The sequence below is a fragment of the Anser brachyrhynchus genome (assembly GCF_964034855.1).
Source record: "Anser brachyrhynchus genome assembly, chromosome: 3".
NCBI classification, from domain to species: Eukaryota; Metazoa; Chordata; class Aves; order Anseriformes; family Anatidae; genus Anser; species Anser brachyrhynchus.
The window spans coordinates 83,306,879-83,329,128 of NC_137696.1; the positions used below are offsets into that span (position 1 = coordinate 83,306,879).

General features: G+C 37.3%; 1 protein-coding gene across 16 annotated transcripts in view; it reads right to left on the reverse strand.

Annotated features, from left to right (window-relative positions):
• The window catches only part of KLHL32 (kelch like family member 32), a 124,315-nt gene that overhangs the window by 43,074 nt on the left and 58,991 nt on the right, over positions 1-22,250 (reverse strand). For 15 of the 16 annotated variants that reach the window (XM_080586469.1, XM_080586473.1, XM_080586470.1 and 12 more), the window contains one exon: positions 17,346-17,444. In XM_080586469.1, the coding sequence (XP_080442595.1) occupies positions 17,346-17,444 (99 nt within the window). Of the gene's footprint in view, positions 1-13,491; positions 13,553-17,345; positions 17,445-22,250 lie in introns of all 16 variants that reach the window. The other variant, XM_080586478.1, reaches the window with a different exon arrangement.

Here is a 22,250-nt window from a genome sequence, read left to right on the forward strand (position 1 = left end):
CTCAGTATTTCCCTATATCTGCTTAGCTTTCAGTTTCTATCCTGCTGACTGGCGTTAGTGAGCACCCTTTTCGAAGGCATGCAGGAGGCCTGTGACCTTCACTAGTGCAATAGAAAGCTGTGACATTCCCAGATTGCCCGGGTGATGAGATGTGTTTAGTCTTTGAAAATCAAAGTGAAACGTGTAATATGCAGACACTCAAAAGTAAAACCAAAAAGTCAACATTTTCTAGAATCTCAGAGAGATTCACTTAAGTGATTAAACAGTACAGGTATTTCCAAATGGCAATCCATCTGAATAAGTGATCCTAATTATGTTCTTATATATTACATACACGCTTGTGTGTATAATGGAAAGAAATATAATGAAACATTAAGACTACAGCTAAAGTTTCATGGTACCATTGGAACAACCACTAGTAAAGTTCTGCAGTGTTTTCAATAGCTGCTTTCCATTGCTAAGCAGATGTTGGTGTAGGAACTTACGTACCTGGCACAAAAACTCCCCAGATGAAAAACTTCACTGCTTAGAAAGGTATTCCTGGTAAAACAATCATAACCACCAGTACTATTTAACAAATAAAAATACAGAGATGAAATGGAAAGTAAAGGTTATCTAACCCTTTGCGTGCCTCTTTTATACTATTTCAGACAGTGTAAGCCCACAGGAAGAATTTCTGCAGATTTATCAACATTTTAGTTTTTCCGAATTATGGGAACCTGGTCTCTTCAAACATTATGAGGAATGACATAATCCTGCAGTCTTTACTCTGGCAGAAGTCACAGGATTTTGGTACATCATCTTCAAAAATATTTCATTACTTTACATTTTTGCTAACTCTTCAGAGAGACTACAGTGAACAATAAAAGCCGTAAACTTTGGCTAATCCATCAACCACCATCAACCTTGTATGCTAATGCTCACTTATCCCTTTTTTGTTGCTAACGATGTCAAATCCAGAAAGAGCAAGTTTTGTCCTCCAGAAATCCAAAATTCACAGGAGTAGCAGTTAAAAAAATATTTACCATCTTACTAAAGGAAAAAAAAAAAAAAAAGAACTGTGCAACACCATTGCTTTCAGCTTTTGTAGAGCTTAGTAACAGTTTCAGGCCATGACAACACAGGAGTGGGAGCCAATTCCCCCTACTATACCAGACAAGCTCATCAATCACAAATTAAGAAAGATCCAGCTTAAAACAGACTTTGTTCTTGCTCCCAAGTACAACTACCAGAAGACTCAGCTGATTTTGAGACTTTCTTCTCATTTCCAGCTTAATTTCCTCCGACAGTTTACATGCATTTGTTCCTGTGCCAATATTATCTTTTAGTCTAACAGCTCTCTTTCTCTTCCCCCAGGTATTTATTCCCTTGACATATTTACAGAAAGCAATCATATTCCTCCTCAGCCCTCATTTTGCTAGGCTAAAAAAGCTAAGCTCTTTTAATCCCCTCACGTAAAGCAGGACTTCCCGATCATCCTAGCTGCCCCTTTCTATACCTCTCCCAGTCGGACTTCATTTACTCTTCTGCATGGGCAAAATCGTCACAGTATTCCTCACGATGTTTCAGCAGTACCTTGTGCACTGCCATTAATACTTCCTTAGCTTTATAAATTACCTTGCATGAAATATCCTAAGCTCAAGCTGCCTTTTTCTTGATGGTGTCACATTAGTAGCTCGAAGTCATCCCGTGATTTAATACATGAAAATTCTCTGTAAACTTGCTCCTCAAGTGAGACACAATAACAGCCCTTCTGTCTGTCAGGCAGGACAGAAATGATGTGACATGTTACAAATGGGAATTGAATATGAGCCACTGAAATGCAGCAGATTCCACTAATGATGCTCAGAAATGATTTTCCAATTGCTTCCAATTTCATTTCATTCTATATGTGAGTAACAAATCTCATAATTGTCCTGGTACATACCAGTTACTTACTGGGGAAAAAATAATTTCAGTTATTTTCGTAAGACTTTTTCCAAAAATAGGCAAGAAAATCCCCTTAACATTCTGAAACACAAAATAAGTTTAAAATCAATATTAAGTATGAAAACTTTCACATAAAGTGGAAATGCAAGTAAAAATGTTTCTAACACACAGTATGTTAAAAAGTGATTTTTATCATTCATCCCTGTTCCTATTACCAATGAGAAAAAAAATCAGCATTACTGTTAGACCTGTTAACAAAGGTATTCAGGTACCTGAGAGTTTCCTTTTCCAATGCCTTTTTTTCCCCCATAACTTACTATTTTGCCAAAATTTAATACTTTAAAACTGAACTTTTCCAGCCTCCAGATGAATCTCTTTATGAAAACATCTCAAAAAGTTTATTACACATTATTAAGAATGAGACTGACAGGAAAAGACCATTTTTTTTCCACATTAAAAACATTCAGAATGGAAATAGCTCGCAGGAGTTGCTGTCACTGTAGAAAACCTCCACAGACCCCCTCCATCAGCATCTTGAAAAATAAACAGTTGGATTTGCTCACTAATGGCTTGTTTGAACTTTGCAGCTAAAATCTCACCCTGTTCTATCTGAGCTGTCCATAACCTCTCCCAGAACTAACCGAGACCCTGTCTGCATTATTATCTATTGTGGGCCAAACGCAGACTAGAAAACCTGAAGCTGAAAGTCTGTTTCTACTGTGCTGCCTATGAACTGCTTTGGAGCCCTGGCAGGACAAAGACACTGCCACATTCAAATGCAGATGCATGAACAAAACCCAGACCGGAGGAAAGAGCAGGAGAGCACATGCAGACAAGGAGCCCAGAGATAACAACTGGGAAGCAGTATGGAATTCAGCAGCAGATTTACTAGAATTACAATTCCAAAAAGACATGGCTTCTCAAGGAGGCTGGATGTTAATTCCTCAAGTAGGCCTGCATAAATGCAAACAAATAATGATGAAGATGGATTACCAGGGTAGTCACTAACTAAAAAAGAAAGTCAACATTCATAATGTTGCACTAGGAGACACATAAGCAGAATATTCTATTACCAATATTTATCAACTCTTACCAATATACTAATGTTTACACTCTAGGTATAAATAAGAACAAGGGAGGTGTTCATGTGTAAGGACTATATGAATCAAACAATTCTGTTTCATAACCTTTTTATGACATTTTATTTCTGGAACATTTCAATGATGTGTATGTTTGCTGTGTAATAAACCCAGCGAGGGACCGCTCTAGTTAAAAATCTCTCTGCTTCAGAATCCCAGACAACAGCCTTCCACTGAACGCTTAAGGATTACAAAGCTAATAAACGCATCTAACGATGGAGAACGGGGAAGTGAGGTAGGCATCTAATCCCACCAGAGAATGAAATAACTGTCTAAAACATGTGGAACGACTGGTTAATTAACACAGATACATTCCATCTCAGACACATTTGCTAAACAACTCACAAAGCATCAAAACTTCCCCAGAATTTTAAGGTACTATGCGATATTCTAACTGCAGAAAGACTGAATCCAGTGCAAGATAATTCAATATTGAGTATAATTTTGATAGACAAAGTAGTCTATCGAGTCACAATTCAAGATTAGTAGCTCCTAATGCATCATACTAATCACACCACCAGAGCTTTCTAATAGCATTTGACTTGTGTGAAAGGAATATGGCACCAGTAGGGAGCTTCTCTTGTGGAAACTGTATAAGAACTTGCTTCTCCCAAGTATACAAGAAATATTGGCAGAATAAGATGGGGCAAATTTAACACAATAAGTATTAGAGAAAGTTGGGCGTTACAGTATTTCATGAAAGATCAAATATTGCTGACAAAGGTTTGTGTGTGGTCACTAAATGATCCTGTTGCTGCTGAGTTAAATGAAGATGTGGAAGCATCAATAAAACAGTACCAAAATCGATACAGTAAGCATGGAAAAATGTGAAGTAAACATAATGAATTTATGACAAGAAGACATAGTCCATTTTTAAAAGTAGATGATGATGTCACAAAGAGACACAAAAAGGGCAGAAAATTTCAGCACTTATGTCTCCACTACTTTTATTTTTTTTTTTTACAAATAAAACAGAAATCTATCCCACATATGCTCCTGCTGTTTCACCACAGTTTTTTATCTGTAACTAAGACAGATGTGAACAGAAATTATATGCCTTAATACCACCACCATGGACAACAAAGCAAAGAATTTTAAAGGAACTAGCTACGGAGACCTCTAATCCAGAGTAAACACTGAAAAAGAGCAGGAACAATGGAGAACCTGCAAGGGATTGCAGATCATGTCAGTGAACTGTACATTAGTCAGCCTAGTGTCACATAATGGATGGAATTAATTTAGGAGTCTATTTGCAAATACAGGCAAAAAAAAAGAATAAAATAGTAAGACCTATCAGGTAAGCGCTGGAAAATAGTATCTGTTATCTCTTCAGAACAAGCATGGTTATTTACATCAACTCAATTGACAGAATACTGAGTTCTCCAAGACATCCAGGTAATATGTATACTTTCTTTTTTATCATTACATACATTTAATAAAATACATCTTAGACGGATGAAATATTTGTTCAATGACAACCTCAAAGTAAGTTATCAAGTGTTGTACCTTTTTCCAGGGAAGTCCTTAAGGAATTGATTCTTGATCCAACACCACTAAAAGTATAATTGAACTAGACAACGGTAAATTTTGCTATTAGAGTTTGCAAAAGACTCCATAAAAGCAGTGGGGTCACAAATTATCAGAATGACAGAATATGAGTATTGCCTGGCTTTCCCAGCAAAATGATCACTTTAAAAAGCAAGCAAACAAACAAAAAGCATTTCTGAGAACCAGGAACATAGCTGATATAGAAAATATAACAGGTTCTATTTGGAACAACACTTACAGGCCATCCAGAAGGGACTGAGAAGCTGTCAAAATAGCAACATGAGTTCTCAGCACAGTGCCGTGGCGAAGAAAAGGCTCATGTCATAAAATGCACACTGAGTGCTGTCTAATAAAAGAAAGAAACACGCTTGCTGCTTCACATAGCAGTTTTAAGAATACTGCTCAAATATTGGTCCCAGTTCTGAAGTCCACACTTTAAGGGTATGAAAACAATATACACTGGAAAAACAACCTTGTAAGATTTAAGGTGCTCAACTCTTTTTTTTTTTTTTTAAAAGGAAAAAAAAAAAGAAAAAAAAAAGAGAAAGAATCCTAGAGGATTTGATCTTGTGCAAAGATATTTATAACATGGAGACAATACAAGAAAGCTAGAAAGTTCTGACAAAATTTTCAGAAAACTGTTTTTGGCTTGTGGATATAGGATCAAAATTACCCTGGTCTTTGTACTAGGCAGTACAGGACTGCTTGCACTACCTTCATGTCATTTCAAACATTTTGCAGCTCTGCATCTCAAGAGACTTGTTGCAGCTGCGGGAAGATACAAGGGTACTCATCAATTAATAATCTGATCATAAGCATCTGGACGACAAAAAGGCAACATTAACGGTGTATCAGAATATATTTTATTTGGAAAGCTGTTCCCTGTTCAGGTAGCTCTGTACTCCTGCAATATCTAACCACCCAAAAATAACTAAGAAATTTTGTGCTCACAGCACTAAACCGAGAGCAATTTTCATCTTACAGAGAAAAAGGCGGGCAGAAGGATGGTTCAAGAAATTGCCCATGATGCAGAAGAAAAAGAACTACAATTGTCTAGAACCTACTCCGCTATTTCAGTTGTTATAGAATTCTTCCCGTCCCAACTGTAAAACAATTTATGCAGTTTAGTGTATCCGCAAAATGTCTGTAACATGTATAAGCAGTATGTCCTACTAAAATAAAACTTCTTTACAACACTGTCCTTAAATTTATGCAGTGAAAAGAACATCTCTCTTTTTCACATGACTAGTAGCTGTGCTGGTTGGTAGGTTTACTAAATAATAGTCAGAACTTGTATCAGGAAAGAAACAGGATTTATTTATTTATTTTTATTTTTTAAAAAAAGAGTAGTGCGAATGTGGGAGGAAAAGTGAAAGAATGAAAAAAACATGGAAGCAACATTGAATAAAATTAAAAAGTTCATTAAAATGAGTTCACCACACTTTAATAGGATTAAGGGTTTTTTGTTTGTATTTTAAGCATTATTGACCACGGATTCACTTACCACTCTCTTGGTCAGAAATTATGACAAATCTGACTCTCAAAAACAGAAAACCTAGAAGGACCAAAGTTCAAACATCAAAAATGGACCTTGAGTCCATGTTTGGCAGTTCCTATATCTGACCTTCATCAGTACCAAAAAAGTCACAAGTGGTCACAAAACACATGAATGTTCACATTGCTAAAGGTGCAAAGCATCAGGAAAGCATAAGCCTTCAAAGATCAGGATCAGATTTCTTTATTTAGTTTCTAGCCATTTTTAACAAGGACAAAAAACTATCCTACCAGTCTCAAACTGGTAATAGTCAGAATCCTGTGCTTTACCACCAAGGCATTTTTCCACAAAAATACATGAGAGAAATATTTAATCAATGTTTTATATACGTTAAAACAAAACAAAAAAAAAAAAGGTAAAATTATCATTGGCTTAAATATGTCACCTTGAAGCCACCACCTTTATAAGCAGAATGGGTCATTGTAGAGCCAAACTCCAAGTGTTCACAACTACATGTGCTTGCCAATATCTCAAAATTCAGAAGTATATGACGTGCCCTCTTCTGTATCCCCTCAAACACTACCAGAAAGAAGTGAAGCCACAGACGCCCTTTAACAAAAAACTGGAAAGGCATTTAGAGCATGGGCATACATTAGCTGCAGAAATAAACTGTTTTTGGAGTAACTAGGCTAACAGTAACAGTTATTAAAATTGACCAAAAACTCAGTGAAAAAAAATATTTTGATCAATGATTATTCCATACAATGTTAATTAAAAATTAATCCTTTTCAAATTCAAGTTTGAATTTGAAAAATATTTTAATTTGAAAATATCAAGTTAATGATAAATTTTGCTAAAACATCAAAATTTCACAGAATTCAACCACCTCTAGAAGCAAAACTCTAAAAACAGGTTATTAGAGACTACATATTCCTGATGTTTTTGTTTTGTTTTGTTTTTTTCCTTTCCTGAATATTTCAATTCCCCATGAAGATGTAAAATGAGTAGAAACACTGTGAGGCAGGCAAAAACAAAATGCAAGCACTAATTTTGAAGCATATAACATTGGGCCTTTTCCCCTAGCTTTCTCCATATCCACAACATGCCATTTCAAGCCAATGAGAATTCCAATCCTGATGCTTTTTGGGGGGACTAGACCTGTCTGTAGTTACTACAATACTTTCCCCATGATTATCAGTTATGTGTAGATACTGTGAAAATTCAAGGACTTTTACATATATAATTAGAACAGATGTAGCTTATGGTAAACAAAGAAAGAACTCTGAAATGGAATTCAGAAAAAAAGAAAAACAAACAAAAAAAAACCCACCTCCTTTGAGCAGCTTTGGAAACTTTCACAACACAAGTCAAAGTGTTTATAAGGAAAGTCCAGCCAACATACTACTACCCCTCTAATCTAGAGGACACAACCGCTGCCATAAATAGTATAGTAGAGACAATGCTATGTGATACCATCTCAATTCCCCCTGAACTGCAAATAAAAGTCCTGGTTTAAGCAATTCAAGATCCAAAACTTCCTATGTAGCTACACACACTCTGTGGTACAAATCAAGTTCTGAAAGACTCTGGTGAAACAGATGGGAAATTTAGCAGCAACTTCCTCCAAATTAATAAACAGATGTTTAGAATAGATTACATAGGAGAACAAGCGAATGAAGTTATAAACATTTTTCAGTTTGGAATAGCACACTTGCAGGACATTAGTAATGGCTAATAAAGTTTTTCATACCACTAATCTTTAAGTTTCTGTCTTTAATTTTGAGAGTTAGTGAGGTGAATGAGGACAACTTACAAGTTTCAGAGCTTTCATTACACATTGGTTGAAGACTCCAGAAGACAGCATGTATACATTTACATTCACTCTGGGTTCAAGACCTGTTCACTACCCCACTAGACAGAAATGGATTTTTTCTTTTAAAAAGAATTAGTCTAGATCATAATCCTGAAGCAAAATAGTGTTTCCCTGGCAAATTGCACTACTATGCAGTTGTGCAAGCAAAACACTGTACATGATGGAAAGTGCTGAAACGCTGTCTCATTTACTACTGCCAGCAGATCTGCTGGAAAACATCAACAGCCTTACATGGAACTTCTTTCCTTCTTTTTGCTACCCTATGAATTGAAATGTTTCAGTGAAGAATGTTTCTCTCCTATCAGTTTTTAAATAGCATTTAACAGTAGTTAAAACTAGATGTAACTTGAGGTACTTATGTTTTGAAAACTACTTATGGACACCTTGGGCTTTGTATCTGGGCATTTTCATTGCAAATTATTCTTAACTAGTGCAACATACTAGTTGGGTGTGTTGTGAGCAGTTAAGGTAGATGGATCAAACAGCAATAATTAAACCATCAGAAAAAAAACAAAATAGGGGGAAAAATCAACTATACTGATTGGTATCAAGTTCAGACTTTTTACTTTGAAAGAGAGATGGTTGAAATGAAATATAAATGAAAATAAAATTTACAATGCCGTTTTAATATCTTTTAAAGATGGACCAGACTGAGACATTCAGTATTCTCCTTAGTTTAATACTTTAAGTGTCAAGATGCCTCTCAAATTCTATCGTACCTCTCCTCCTTCCTTTTCTTGAGAAAGGTTCAGCTCCTACTTAACATTTAAACTTGAAATTGTTCCCTTTAAAAATAATAATAGAGCATTAAAAACATGAAGTATAGAGGAAATAAGAGAGAGTTATTTTGTAACTAAGAAGGAAAAAAAGCAGTTCTATTTTGGCTAAGTCAGTACAGAGAAAAGAAAGTTTGGACGATCAACTATCTAACACAGTGCTACTTCTGAGATAAAATCAGACTAACTCACTTCAAGCCCAATACTCTCTTTGGGTTCATAGGTTACAAATGATTTATAGTCGTCACTTCGTACTTAGCATTCTATTTTTTTCCCATTTTGGTAAATACTTCATAACCAAAGCACTGTCATGTTTCCAAAATACCTTTGCTAAAATGGCTTAACACAACTCAAATTGTTTTAGATCAATGCAAACTTAAATAAAACATCCCTCTGTTTCTTTACAGGAGGTTTAAAAAATAAAAAAAAAAAGGCTGTCTGTCTGGTGCCTGTATTCCCGTTCTTTCACATTAGAGCAGTAAGTCTCCTCTTTCAGGTCACGTCTTCCACATAAAAGTGCTAAACTAATGCTGCTTAATGACAAATTAATGTCCATGAATAAAAAATACACCTCTAATAGCATAGAGTAATTTGCCATTACAATATCATCATTGGACATGCCCCTGGTTTAATACGATGTATTTAATTCATAACTTAATGAGTGATATATAAAAAGAGAGAGATGAACCCTGCAATTACATTTATGTGAGTCTGTCACCTTATTTGTAAAACCTTAGAGTCATTTACATTCAAATTAGAACAAATGAGTGATTTCACAAAGTGTAGTGATAAATGACCATTGCTGCACAAGACAGAACTGTATTTCCTGTGAAAACATTAACAGTTTCCTATTATTTGTTAAAAATTACAATGCATATTGCCCAGTGTTGTGTGAATAATGACTTTTTTACTGATTAGGTCAGAAGACTAATACGGAGGAAAAATAAATAATTTTTCTTTTCAGTTTTTCTGATTTTAGCTCCAATTCATCTGCTCAAGCTGCTGTGGACTTACACTGCCACCTGCTGCCCACGCCTGGCTGCTAGGAGCCCGGACTGCCTCATTCAGGGGAGTGCAGTAGTTCAACCTTTTGGTTTTCACCTCTTACAACCAAATTTTCCTGCCAGACCGACAACTGTGCACGTCCCCGATGACGCCAGCAGATAAGGGTAGCTGCACTACCCATGTACAAATAACGCCATTTTTTGCTTCACGCATCTGAGCTGCCCCACTTGGTTAAGGATAATTAAAAGCTGAAGACACGGGGGGTGGGAGGGGAGCATAAAACATTAGTATTGATCAGATGGTAATAAAACCAGAGAAGAATTTCGTACATTAAGCATTCTGGGATTCATCAGCCTCTCTTTATAGCTTTATAAAACCACTTGAAGGCTCCCAGAAGCAGAGGTCTTTCAGGGGCTGAGGGACAGGAAGGTCACGCAGAGTAGGCCACATCAGCTAGAAAAGCAATGTGAGAAGGGCAGGGGGGGAAACAGCGAAGCAATATAGGTTCTTTATTATTGTTTAAAACACACACCAAAGCTGCTCTGCCATCCTGACAGACATTTCTAAGAAAAGAAAGAAGTAGCAGTCCCTGCCTCTTCCCAGTTTGTCACCTCTCCTGTGATCTGATGCAGGCCACTGGTTGCGTGCGCCCACACAACTAGCTAGACAACTGGATTTTTAATCTTGCAGCAATGATTAACCTAGAAACTCCAGTGCCATTTTTCACACATCTTTCACCAGGTCCAGTTCAGCCCTGTCAGCTATCAGTGTGTTAGGAAAAGCAGAACACACACACCCAAGCTGGAGGGCTCCCAACCACAGTGGCACCTTGTTCTTGTATTAGCCAACTCTCCAGGGGGACAACGTCCACTGTCACATCACAGCTAAACAGCAGCACGTAGGCCACAGAAAAAATGGGATTCAAAGGGCCCATTTTTACTTTCCTCACTGACATCAACTGAAAAAAGGAGAAAAATACCACTTTTTTTTTTTTTCCTGAGTCCCATTCTAAGTTGGAATCCTCAGTAGTGCATTCTCATTATATATATATGTAAACCTGTATCTCTGTAATATGTTTATGTAAGTTAAGAGAGAGGAGCTAAATTCCCCCAAGTTATTTTTGAGCTCTCGGCACGAGCTTTCCTAATGACTGTCAACAGCTCAGTGACAACGGCTGACAAAACACACACCCTCAAGAAACAGCAGGCTGGCACAGCAACTGGTTGCATACCACCGAAAACCAACAAAACACAAGAAGATGTTTCTTCTGTTTACTTCATATTCTTGGTATGCGAGGGTCACTCTCTCCACCACTAGATACAGTTGGGTGGCTTTATAAAACACCACTCTAATTCTTTGTGTATATGTAGATTAAAAACTCAGTATTAGTTTAAAAACAAACGCACACACAAAAACACAAAAAAAACCACAAGCCTTGGTTGTTGATGACCTTTAGATTTTTTTCCAGCAGTTTAATTTGCTCTATATGAAAAATCCAGGAGCTAAAATCCCAACTGAGCTGGGGCTTCTAGCAATACAAAGGTGATGCTCTCAATCTCTGGTGTAAGAATTGATTCATCTCTGAAGGACTGTATCTTAGTGAAAGCTGGGATTGTGTTGCTGGCACAGCTCTAAATAGTGAAGTTGGGTTTAAGAAAAAGAAATAGCTTATGAAACTCAGGTACCCACAACATATCTAAACCATACACACTCTTTTCCTTCCACAACTGGATTCACTTGCAGCTTTTTCCCTTTAAAGACAGTAGCAAACATAATTCAATCTGTAAACACATTAAAATAGTTTAAAATTAGTGGAAGAAAAGATCCAGACCATTAGTTGCTCATGCACTGCAAAGACAGATCTGTTTTATAAGCGTAGATTGACCATTAGGGTAGAAGGTTAAAAATCAAATGCCCCTACCCAAAACCATTTGCCTGCTTCAGTTATTACCAAAAAAATATTCCAGGTGGTCTTATTTTATCATTTGCAACTTCATTAAATCAATCTAATTTATGCATTCCAGGCCTGGTCCTGCTCACTGTCTACTTTTGTATACAAGAATCCAGAGCACACTGCACAGAGGGGGAGGCTTCGAGAAGATTCCGACTGCTGCTGTACAGTGCTGTGTTTTTTCAGGCTCGTTTTATCATTCATCTAAACTGTTCTTTTTAGCTTAAAAGTATCCCTCTTTATGGATGCTGTGGTTGACATTAGTAGCAGTCAAGCAGACCTGTCGGAGAGTCCTACCCACTGTAATGAAGTTTCTAAAAGGTAACTTAGAATGCGTATCATTTAGCAGGGAACTTAATGCAGTTTAAAAAAATGGAAAATTTGGCATCAAACTTTTAACTTCTCTTGACACTGAAACATTTATGATCCCAAGAGCAATTTTTAGCAGTCAGAAGAACTTTAATGGCAATCAGGATCACCACTCATGCTTACTGTACTTGCTGCTTCTAGCTACTGAGAGAATAGGAAATGCTGGAAATCATCGAGTACAACAACAGTCAGCTAACATTATTTCTAGCAAGGCTGCATTGAACATGAAAATATGCAACTGTCTAACCACTAAATATAACATAAATGATAAGCCAGACTCTTTCCAGTATGTAACTGGTTGTTCATAAAATGTTCCTGATCTAACAGAAAGTTAAATGTGAACAATCATGCCATACCCTGCCTCTCAGACTGAAACCAGTGGGTTGCTTTAGGCAGTTCTGCAACTTCTAAACCCTTCACGCACACCTATAGTCTTATTACCTGGAATGCAATACTAGTGGTATACAGAGCTCCACTAAATACAATAAAGACTTAGTCTTCAGAAAATACAGAAAAATCACTTAAATCTAAGATTTCAGAAGTGGAAAGTCCTGGTCTGAATGCCAGTGAAAATCGACCTCTGGTTTAAAAATTGATTACTAAAGCTGTATCTACACAAGACTGAGCAGATGTTATTCAGTAGAAGGAAATTCCAAGAAAACTCATATCCTCCATAGCATTTCCTCCCTATTAAGACTCTTAGATTGTAGAAATAATGTGCAGTTTGACATTCTCTTTGCTACTGAAAGTGCAAACAGTTGAGGAAGATGAAACTTCTTACATCTACAATCAGCTATGAAACTCAGACACGTTTCTGAAACAAACATTTGTATGTTCTGAATAAATCTCTCAGCACGTATTCTGTTGCATGAGAAATAAAGTTGACAAGTAGCCTTTAAATAAACATTTACAAGCTTTAAAGTGCAAGGTAGGTCATCACAAATACACTACCTAATACCATGCTCTCCACAGCTCCGAGAAGTCCCTTCTCAGATCTCCATCTACACAATTAAAGCCTCCCACTCACTTTCTCTTGTGTTCTCCAACGTCATAGTAGGACAGCTGTGGTCCACTGGAACTTTAAAGGATAAAATTCTTAAAAGGAAATTAAAACAGTCGAATAACCCATTCCCATTACATTTTCAACAAACATCTACCTGTTTGTTGCAGCTGTCTGCCTTAGCCTCCTTGTAAAAACCTCAGCCAAAACTGACAATCAATTTTAGCTAGAAGATGAACTCAGGAAATGAGTCTTAAAGAACTGGATGCACACTCTGCACACAAATGCTGTATGCATGACCCATGGACTTAAGTACAATTCAAGATACACTAAGCTCATGTCGTCAGCTTAGCTTTCCCTCACCTACATAGCAGCAATACAGCTAAGAGCAATCAAGTTGCCTTACCGTTTGTTTAGGCTGAGACGGATGTGTGAGAACTCAAGCCTTGCTTCAGTGTTTAAAGTACCTGAGAATTATGCAGACATCATGATAGGAGAGATTCATGAATATGTATGTATCTCAACTAAGATATATCAGCATACTTCAAGAAGTCCCTATCTACAAAAACAAATTAAAACCAAAAACCCCCAAACAGCAGAAATAATAAGGAATAATGACAATTCAAGACATGACACTGCCAGGGTGAAAGTCTGCACAACATAAATCTAGAATTGTGATCTAAAATAGGGATTTTTTGGGCATTTCTTTTGCTTGCAAATAAAGAAAATATGAATTAGATTTTTTTTAAATAAAATTAGTAAATTATCAATCCAAAGTTAGCAAAACATTTTCCAACAGAAAATGTAATCAACATTAGATGCTACAGAACATTTGATAGTGTGAAGTCTATGAACGATAAAGCACACCTAGTGAACCAGCGCTGTTGTCAGAAACCTCCATTGTGTCATGTTATCATAAATGTCTTAGATATGGATATTACCAAATTGGGGGCAGGGGGTAAGACTGTTCCTCTCCTTTTTTTTTCTGACATGCCTTTGATCAAAAGCTCTTTGTAAAAATACCATTCATATGACTGAAACAATTTGTTATAGAAATCTTTTTGAGATCTATCAACAAATTAAACAAACTGCTCAGCTTCAGCTGGTTGGTCTGAAAGAAAGAGAATGTATCTTAAATTCAAATTAACTTTTTTTTTTTTTTTTTCTGGAGACAACTGAGAGGAAATTCCTTAAAGATATCAGGGAATATAAAAGTCAGTGTTGGTTAGAAATTAATCTGACCCCAGCACACCGCAAATCATCTTTGACAAGATAAATTAGATCGGTACAGTCTTCTGTGGTACCTCACAAGCTATAAATAGGCCTTGGTACAAATATGGACCAAGTGAGTCGTATTTTTATCTAAATACAATGCTCATCGATATCTATGGAGTAATTACTGGCCCCACATAACTGTTAAGAAGAAATGAAAAAATATATCTTGAACTCCAAAAAACTGATATACTTTTGGAATATCTAGAGAAGAGAGCAGCTTAAAAAGCTCTAACAGTAAGAACAGCATCCATACAAGCTGTTCCATCCCCAAAAAATAAAGACAATCCTAACAAGTTAAAATTGTGCATCATTATTCCACAACAATAATAAATGACAGCTAGATCCCACATATTGTATTTCCTGAATTTACTCTAAACTAAGCTAAATTAAATTCCATGATAACAGAACAACTGAAAGTAGCAAGAAAAAATATTCACTGTTACAATAAACAAAGAACTCTGCAGCACCCTGGGACTCAAAAAAAAAACCTAACATTAGAAAGAAAAGAAGGGGCAAGCATTATTCCCTACACAGCATCTGTATCATAGCATAGGAGGTCAGATGTGACAAGATACCCCGGTTCCCAAATGCAGTAAGGATAAGTGGTTTTAAGGAAAACTTCTCTAACTATGCTGCTTTTATTTTTACAATAGATATTTTTAAAATCACTCAATTGTATGTAGAACAAACATGTATTTGATAGAATTAATTTAGACCCTGTAAGATATCACACTCTTTATGCGCAGTACCTTGTTGACCTCTGCTAAAAAGGCTTACACGACAACTCAAGGTTGATTACTTGCATGGACTGTAACTCCGCGGAACAAACAAGGCAGATAAATTATTACGCTGATCTTTTCAGGCCGCAAATCTGCCTACAGATATGCCTTGTCTGGGCAAACCTGTTAAGTAAATACAGAGCCTTACTTGATGTAAACTACAGTCATCCCACAGACCTCCACACCGATTCAAAACCTTACAGTGAGACCAATTCAAAAACATTTACAGAACTATCACTATAACTCTGTCTACCAATACACGTTCTGCCCCTTATTCACTACCTCTCCTCCCTACCTTATTCCTAACCTCCATTATTGTAAATCTTGACACAGGGTCTCACTTCCTCTTGATTTTCACACCAGCACAGATTCAGTTACCCTACCTCGGTACACTACTCAGAGTACAACAGACCTCTCTCGCGTTATTTGAGTAACTACTTATTGATCATCATCTCCATAGGACTTTTACTGGTCTGTTAATAACAGAGAAATTTGGCAGCAATGTTTGCTCACTGGCTTTTGTTGCTGTTTTTTGTTTGTTTGTTTTACTAATTCATTAACAATCTGTTCCTAAATGCTTGACTATGGCTTGCATATCAAGGACTAGATCCAAAGCACTGTTAATACTATGTCTATTCAATGATTGCTTCCACTTCAGTGACCTGCAGATCAAAAAGCATTTAGACGGTGCCAAGGGAAGAGCTACTAATACCAGAAGCTGTTCCACATAAGTCTTCATTCTTTCATGACCTAAATTGGGCACATACCTGAACCTTTCTTACAGTCCTCTCATGTCCCTACCTCACCTGCACTACAAGACTCGACTCCATCCCTACTTTAATTTCCTAACTTCTTTACTGCAATGGTTTCTTTGGTCCAATTTCTGCTAAAGAGCACGTAAGCTGCAAACAAATGCTCACATGACTGATTTAGTTATGGGGGCATTAAATATATTGTATGATTGTCAGTTTTGGACCTGTGTCTTCTTTCTTGTTATAATACCCCCTTCCCATGCATGCTTGACAGCTGGTAGGCCAAATGGTTTTGTGGGTTATTTGGCATCTCACAAGTCCTGTTTCTTCAAAGGCCATCTATACCATTACATTCCATGTCTACTTTCTCACAAAAATTCAATTTTTCCCTACATTCCTGAAAACAGAACTGACACAAATTGCAGTCCTCTACCAGCTACTTTAATTTCCTAATCATTTTAATATGCACAAATTAATACCACATTACTGTCTTAACATATATTTTGAAGGCTTCCCTGAGGCTACACTCAAAGAACAGACTCTCCATAAGATGCAAAGCCTTCAAGTACATCCTGAGGCTCTTAACATGAGATCCTGCATGCCTATGGTACTCAGCAGCTCAGTGTGCTGCCAAGCACACTCAGCAGACTGTTCAAAGGCAATTATGTTGGTGGAAGGCAAAGGCATACAGCGAGCATTGTGCTGACATGCACTTCCATGCCCAATTGTTGCACAGATAAAGCTAAACCACCCTATTCAGAAACAATACTGAAATATTACAAAGAAAAGTAAATGGTTCTGTAGAACTGGTATTACTATTTTTTATAAAGCTTTTCACTGCTAAACATCAAAGCTATGTTCTTGCTACCATCATGAGCCATCTCCTACACAAGCCAAGCACAAAACAGAATTTTACTGCATTCAGTTGTTTTTTTTTTTTTTTTTCTTCATAATGACAGCTTTAATGTTGATATTACTATTAGCATTATGGGTGTGAGGCCAGCTGATAAAAAGGTGCCACTGTAATTCAGTCTACCCATTCAGCGAGAGGTAGCTGTGCCCTGGAATATACGTCAATATTCTGTAGTGAACACTTAAGCAACTGAATGCTTCACAATACTCATGATCACCAACAGGGAAATGCTTAACATTTGGGAAACTGCAGAAGAAGAAAGCAAATTCTCTGATGAAGGCTGGAATCAAACTCCTGTGTGCTGATACTAATCAATGGAGCACCCTTGTTTTCAAGACTGAAATGGATAAAAGGGATGGAGGACAAAGCACCTACCAAAAATTAATACCCATATTGCCCTCAGAATTCAGGTCTCCTGAGATCCAATTTATTGCCACTTAGGCTACACCAGGTACTTCACTAATGCTCTCCTACTGAAATTAGGCTTGGAACAAAGGTTTACCAAACAGAAATGGCCAATAATCATGAAGAGAAGCCTCACCTGAATGAGATAGTGAGAACATAAACTGAGAAGCTCCAGCAACTGTAAATGACTCCCAGCTGCTAGCACATCCTGTATCACTCCTGGCTCCAAAAGGATCTGTAAAGAAGAAAATAAAAGTTTTGTCATGCAGAACTCTGACTATTTGTAGAAAACACTACAGGCCTTTGGTACTTCAGACATTTCAGACAACTTAAAGAAGAAAATAGAAGCACACAGAAAAATCTTTGCAGGATAGGGACAGAATTTTTAGAGTACATTTGACTAGCAAGCAGATTTTCCTGCAAGAGTCCATAAGCCACACTACCCCCATATGCTTTAAAATGAAATGCATGTTAGTTAGTTAAAAAGGAGACTTTTCAAAACAGCAGAACATCCTTTTGTTGTATGTGTGTATGCTATACCTGGTTATTTCCATATATGCTGATAAATCAGACCAGCGTAACTGACAAGTCTCCAGAATTAATATTATTCATGCCTGTAAAAATATACAGATTAGAAACTCCCTTCCCATTCTGCATGGTACACCACTTCATAATTTTCCTAACCACTCTCTCCATTTTACAGAGCAAGGCTGTGAAGGCACAGAGTGTGCATGCTGCTGGGGAAGTGCCAGAAAGGGCTTAGAAACCAAGACTGATTATCCTGTCACTTGTTCACACGAAACTCCTACTCATTTCAATTAAAATCACGCACAGGCAGCAACCAGGATAATTGGGCCTCAGCTCCTAACCTGCTGTCTTGGGGTCAGCTTATTAGAGCATCCCTCTCAGGACACAAAAAGTCTTTGCGAATATAGACACCGGTCAATCTCTTTTATCATAACAAACACATAACAAACTATCTAAACCAATATTATTTAAAGATAACTGATGTAGCATCAAAGAAAAATCAGAAAAGGTTGAGAAATATTAATTTTTCAAAGATAATCCATTTATTCAGAGTTTTATGCTTCTTGCGTTTCCCCTGTCAACTTTGGTTTCACACCACATGAGGTCAGTCTCTCACTGTTCCAGAGGGAAGTAAAGCTTTTTTCAGATCCCTTTTCTTCTGCCCATACAATTTAGTTATAACTCACAGTATCACTGTGTGTCTCAAACACAGTGAAATATAGAGGATGGCACACAAAAAGGAAAGACACTGATCTGCATCTTTTGCAGCTACATTTTTTCATTTCCCTCAAAAACATACATTTCTTCAAGCAAAAAACACAAGTGATCCCCAACATAATGGGTATCTTAGGAACAAGAAATGATTCTTATTTACTTGGCAGTGTATTGCATGCTTAAAGTTTGTGCAAATCACTATGTGTTTGTACTAAGTTTTAGGCAAACATACAGGTAATTTACATGCAGTGTAACAATTTCTTTACCTAGCCAGACAGACGTGTAAGATGTTAATGTAAGTAAGAATCAAGCCCACCACTACGCAGATTTTTTGCTGATGCTAATTAGGTTGCTATGCATGATGAGAGGTAGTTGAAGGGAAAGACAGAAAGGATGTCAGTTACAAAAATATCTTCAATAGGTACATTTAAAAAACTGTGCAGCACTGTAAATTATTTTCAAGTGAGAACTCAAGGTCAGACTGACAAAACATTGTTTTAGACCTTGCAACGTTTGTTATTCAGACATCATTTACACTGAGCAACTTCTGTCACCTGAACTGATGCTGTATTACTTATCAAATGCCAGCCACCGGCTTTAGTATTGTTGAAGACACGGTATGAAGAGAAACAGAACTCTAAGCAGATTACTATCTTGTAGGCACAGACAAACTATATTTAACTGTGATAACAGTAACGCATTTTAAAGCTACAGCAATCCATTTATAAATAATACTAGTAGTGTTATGAGATGAGAAGTAGGACCAGGGGCAAGGAGGATAACTTGTTACTTACTTAGAGGTGATCTGCACAAAGTCAGCAACAAAGTTCATTTCAAGGTGGCAGAACACATGTTTTTTTGTTGATTGTTTTTGTTTTTTCCATTTCTTACAAGTTTTCTACATCAAGCAAGATGTATTCCACTGAGATAACATATTCAACCTTTCTATTTCCCAAGAAAACTGAAGAAAGTCTATTTTGTCTCTTCCCATATTTCACCTTAAGTTGAACTATGTGAATTTTTATTCAATACTCATTTGGATATAGGCAAAGATGTTAATTAACCACCAGCAAACTGATGCTGGGGAGACCCACAGGAAAAAAGAAAACAGTAAGTAAAGAAGGAAAAAAATATTGCAAGCCCTCCTTCTACTGAAACTGGGGCAATCCACAATTATTCCAAGCCTCAACTTCTATTAATACAATTACATTTCATTTAATCACCAGTATAGCTGTTAGTTTGCTATATAGACTGTCCAGCTGAATCTTAACAGTAAATGCACATGAATACTACCATTTAGTACACCACAAGTACACAGTGACTGACTGCTCTCTGTCTAACCCTCAAAACAACAGCTCTGAGGTCTTCAGAACGACGCCAATTGAGAATTAAGGAGAGGGAATCTAAGATCTACATTGGATTCACACCTTCAAAATGAATCACAAATTATTACTGTGGAAACTTAAAGAGAGAAACTTAGTCCTTTTCCTTACTCCATTCTCAACCCAAGAGTTGTGTGGCATAATTGTCAGGGCAGAAACTAGGTTGGAGTAATTTGGAACCATCAACTTCAGACAAATCTTGCAATTAACACCAGCAAAGGATGTGCCTTTGTATGACAAATGCCACCTTAAAACTGGTTTCTGTGCTGTTTGTATATTAAGATTAATTAGATGCAATTCATGTATTGCACCTGGCTGCACCTTGCAATCAAACCTCTATTCAACCCTTGTTTCTGAGAGTTAATTTTCTTTATGCTCTCAACTTTCATCTGGCCCACTGATGCTACCCAAGAAAAACAGCTTATGCTTCTCCCTTTATACTATGGCCAGACCTTGCAGATAGCCTCAGCAGCTTACTTTCCAAAGCCCCTGGTGTGATATACTGCTCATTTTCAAACTGATCTCCCTTGTCAAGTAACTTTTTTCCTCCAACACAATCACAGTGTTCAAACAGGAATCCTGTTCTTCAAGGCAGTCCTTCTATACCATCCATCATCCCACAAACCCTCCAGGAATTATGTATTATACCCCGTTCACCCACTCTTGTGGTCAGATCCACAAATCAAGGGACAGAAAATATGCTAAATTTGGTGTTTCTTTGCAACAGAATTTTCACAGCATCAAGAAAGGCAGGTTACACAATTTCTTAGACCCACGTTTCTTAGAGGTACTACATAAATCCATGTGAAAATGCATCCATTTATGCTTGGTTGATATATTGAGGAAAACTGTTCTTCATATGTAAGAATTAGAACCTTTTACAGATGAAACCTGAGCTTCTGAAACACAATTCTGAGGCAGAAGAGGTCGATTATAATCAATCCAATGGTCACAAACACACAAGGCCCTGAACAACCCCTTTATGCATCCACCCTCTGAGCAGTACTTCTAAACCTGTAATTCATTCCTCTCCCCCAAGATTTATGTTTTTACTTTCCAATTCACCGTGCATTCCCTCTAGACTCTGGGCAACTGTGGAGAAGATTAACTGGGATCACACATCTTGCCTTTCTCTTCCATCTGTTTTCCCTGGGACACTTCTTCACTACACAAAGCAACTAGTGGGTATGATTTCTTGGGCTAGGAGCAATACATGAAGCACCATCCTTTCTCAAGGACAATGCTGGGACAACTAGTCATGTCTCACTTCCACGCTGCCCAGACTAAGAACCTTCTCCTACTTTTCTAATGCATTTTTTTTTTTTAATAATCAACCAACGAGAATAAGCCTACAAAAAATTGCATGATTGTAGCAAAGAGGGCAGTAACAGGAGAAAGTGAGTGAGGAAGAAACCTCCTTAAGCTGTCCTTCCCAACAAAACTTACAGCATGAGGGAGAAGGCAAGGTCCTGGTTAACTACCACTTCCTATGGAGTTTCGTAGGTTTATATCTGGAAAGAACAAACAGATCTATTCTCTGTATACTGCAGGCCGTTACACTATGACAGTAAAGAAACCTGTAATTTCATGTCAGAAAATTCCAGATAGTAAACCATATGGAATTTAACACAGAAAAAAGAAAAAAAATCCTAAAATTCCTGACAGCCTGATGCAAGAGAAAATTCCTTCCTGACTCCCCTTGCAGTGATCAGCATTTCAGACGAGACAGGCATCTAACAAAAGCACCGCTTGTTTCTCCCCTCCAGAGACCATTCTGTGTGCTTCAGAGCAATCGAAAAAAAGTAACTTTTCTTTTAAAGCAATTTAGACTGCATTTCACTCACAACCAGTTAGCACTTCTGCCTGTCTCTCTGCTCACTGGTGTTTCAGCTGAATTTTGGGCTCCCCACATGTTGAGAAGAGGCTGCTTCAAAAAAACGTGAGCGGGGCAAGAATGTTCCAGTGCCCTGCAGGCAACTGCCCAAAGCCTGGGAACGTAATGTTTGGTAATACTCACTGCAAAACCCAGACGTCTCATTAGCCAGTGACAGCAGGAATCATGACCAGCATTTCTCTGATACATATCATAGCATTTTTCCAGAAAACTCTATGAAAGTCTGTGTTAAATGCTTAGCATATGAACTAAGACTCCAAGCAAACTCACTTTTTCTTTGGTGAGGTGTTTCAATACTTTGATTACTTTCAGCCGTGTCCATACCTTGATACCTATCCAGAGCAAATACCATGAAATGTTAAAGCTCGTCTTAAAAAACTACATAAAGTCAGTAATTATGGTCCACATTATTCTAAGCCTTCTGGACAATCTCTAGCTGAATTATGAACTGAGACCTAGTAGCTGTACCCTTAGTGCTAGGCACAGAAACAAGATTATCATCCTGATAGCACTGGACACTTCC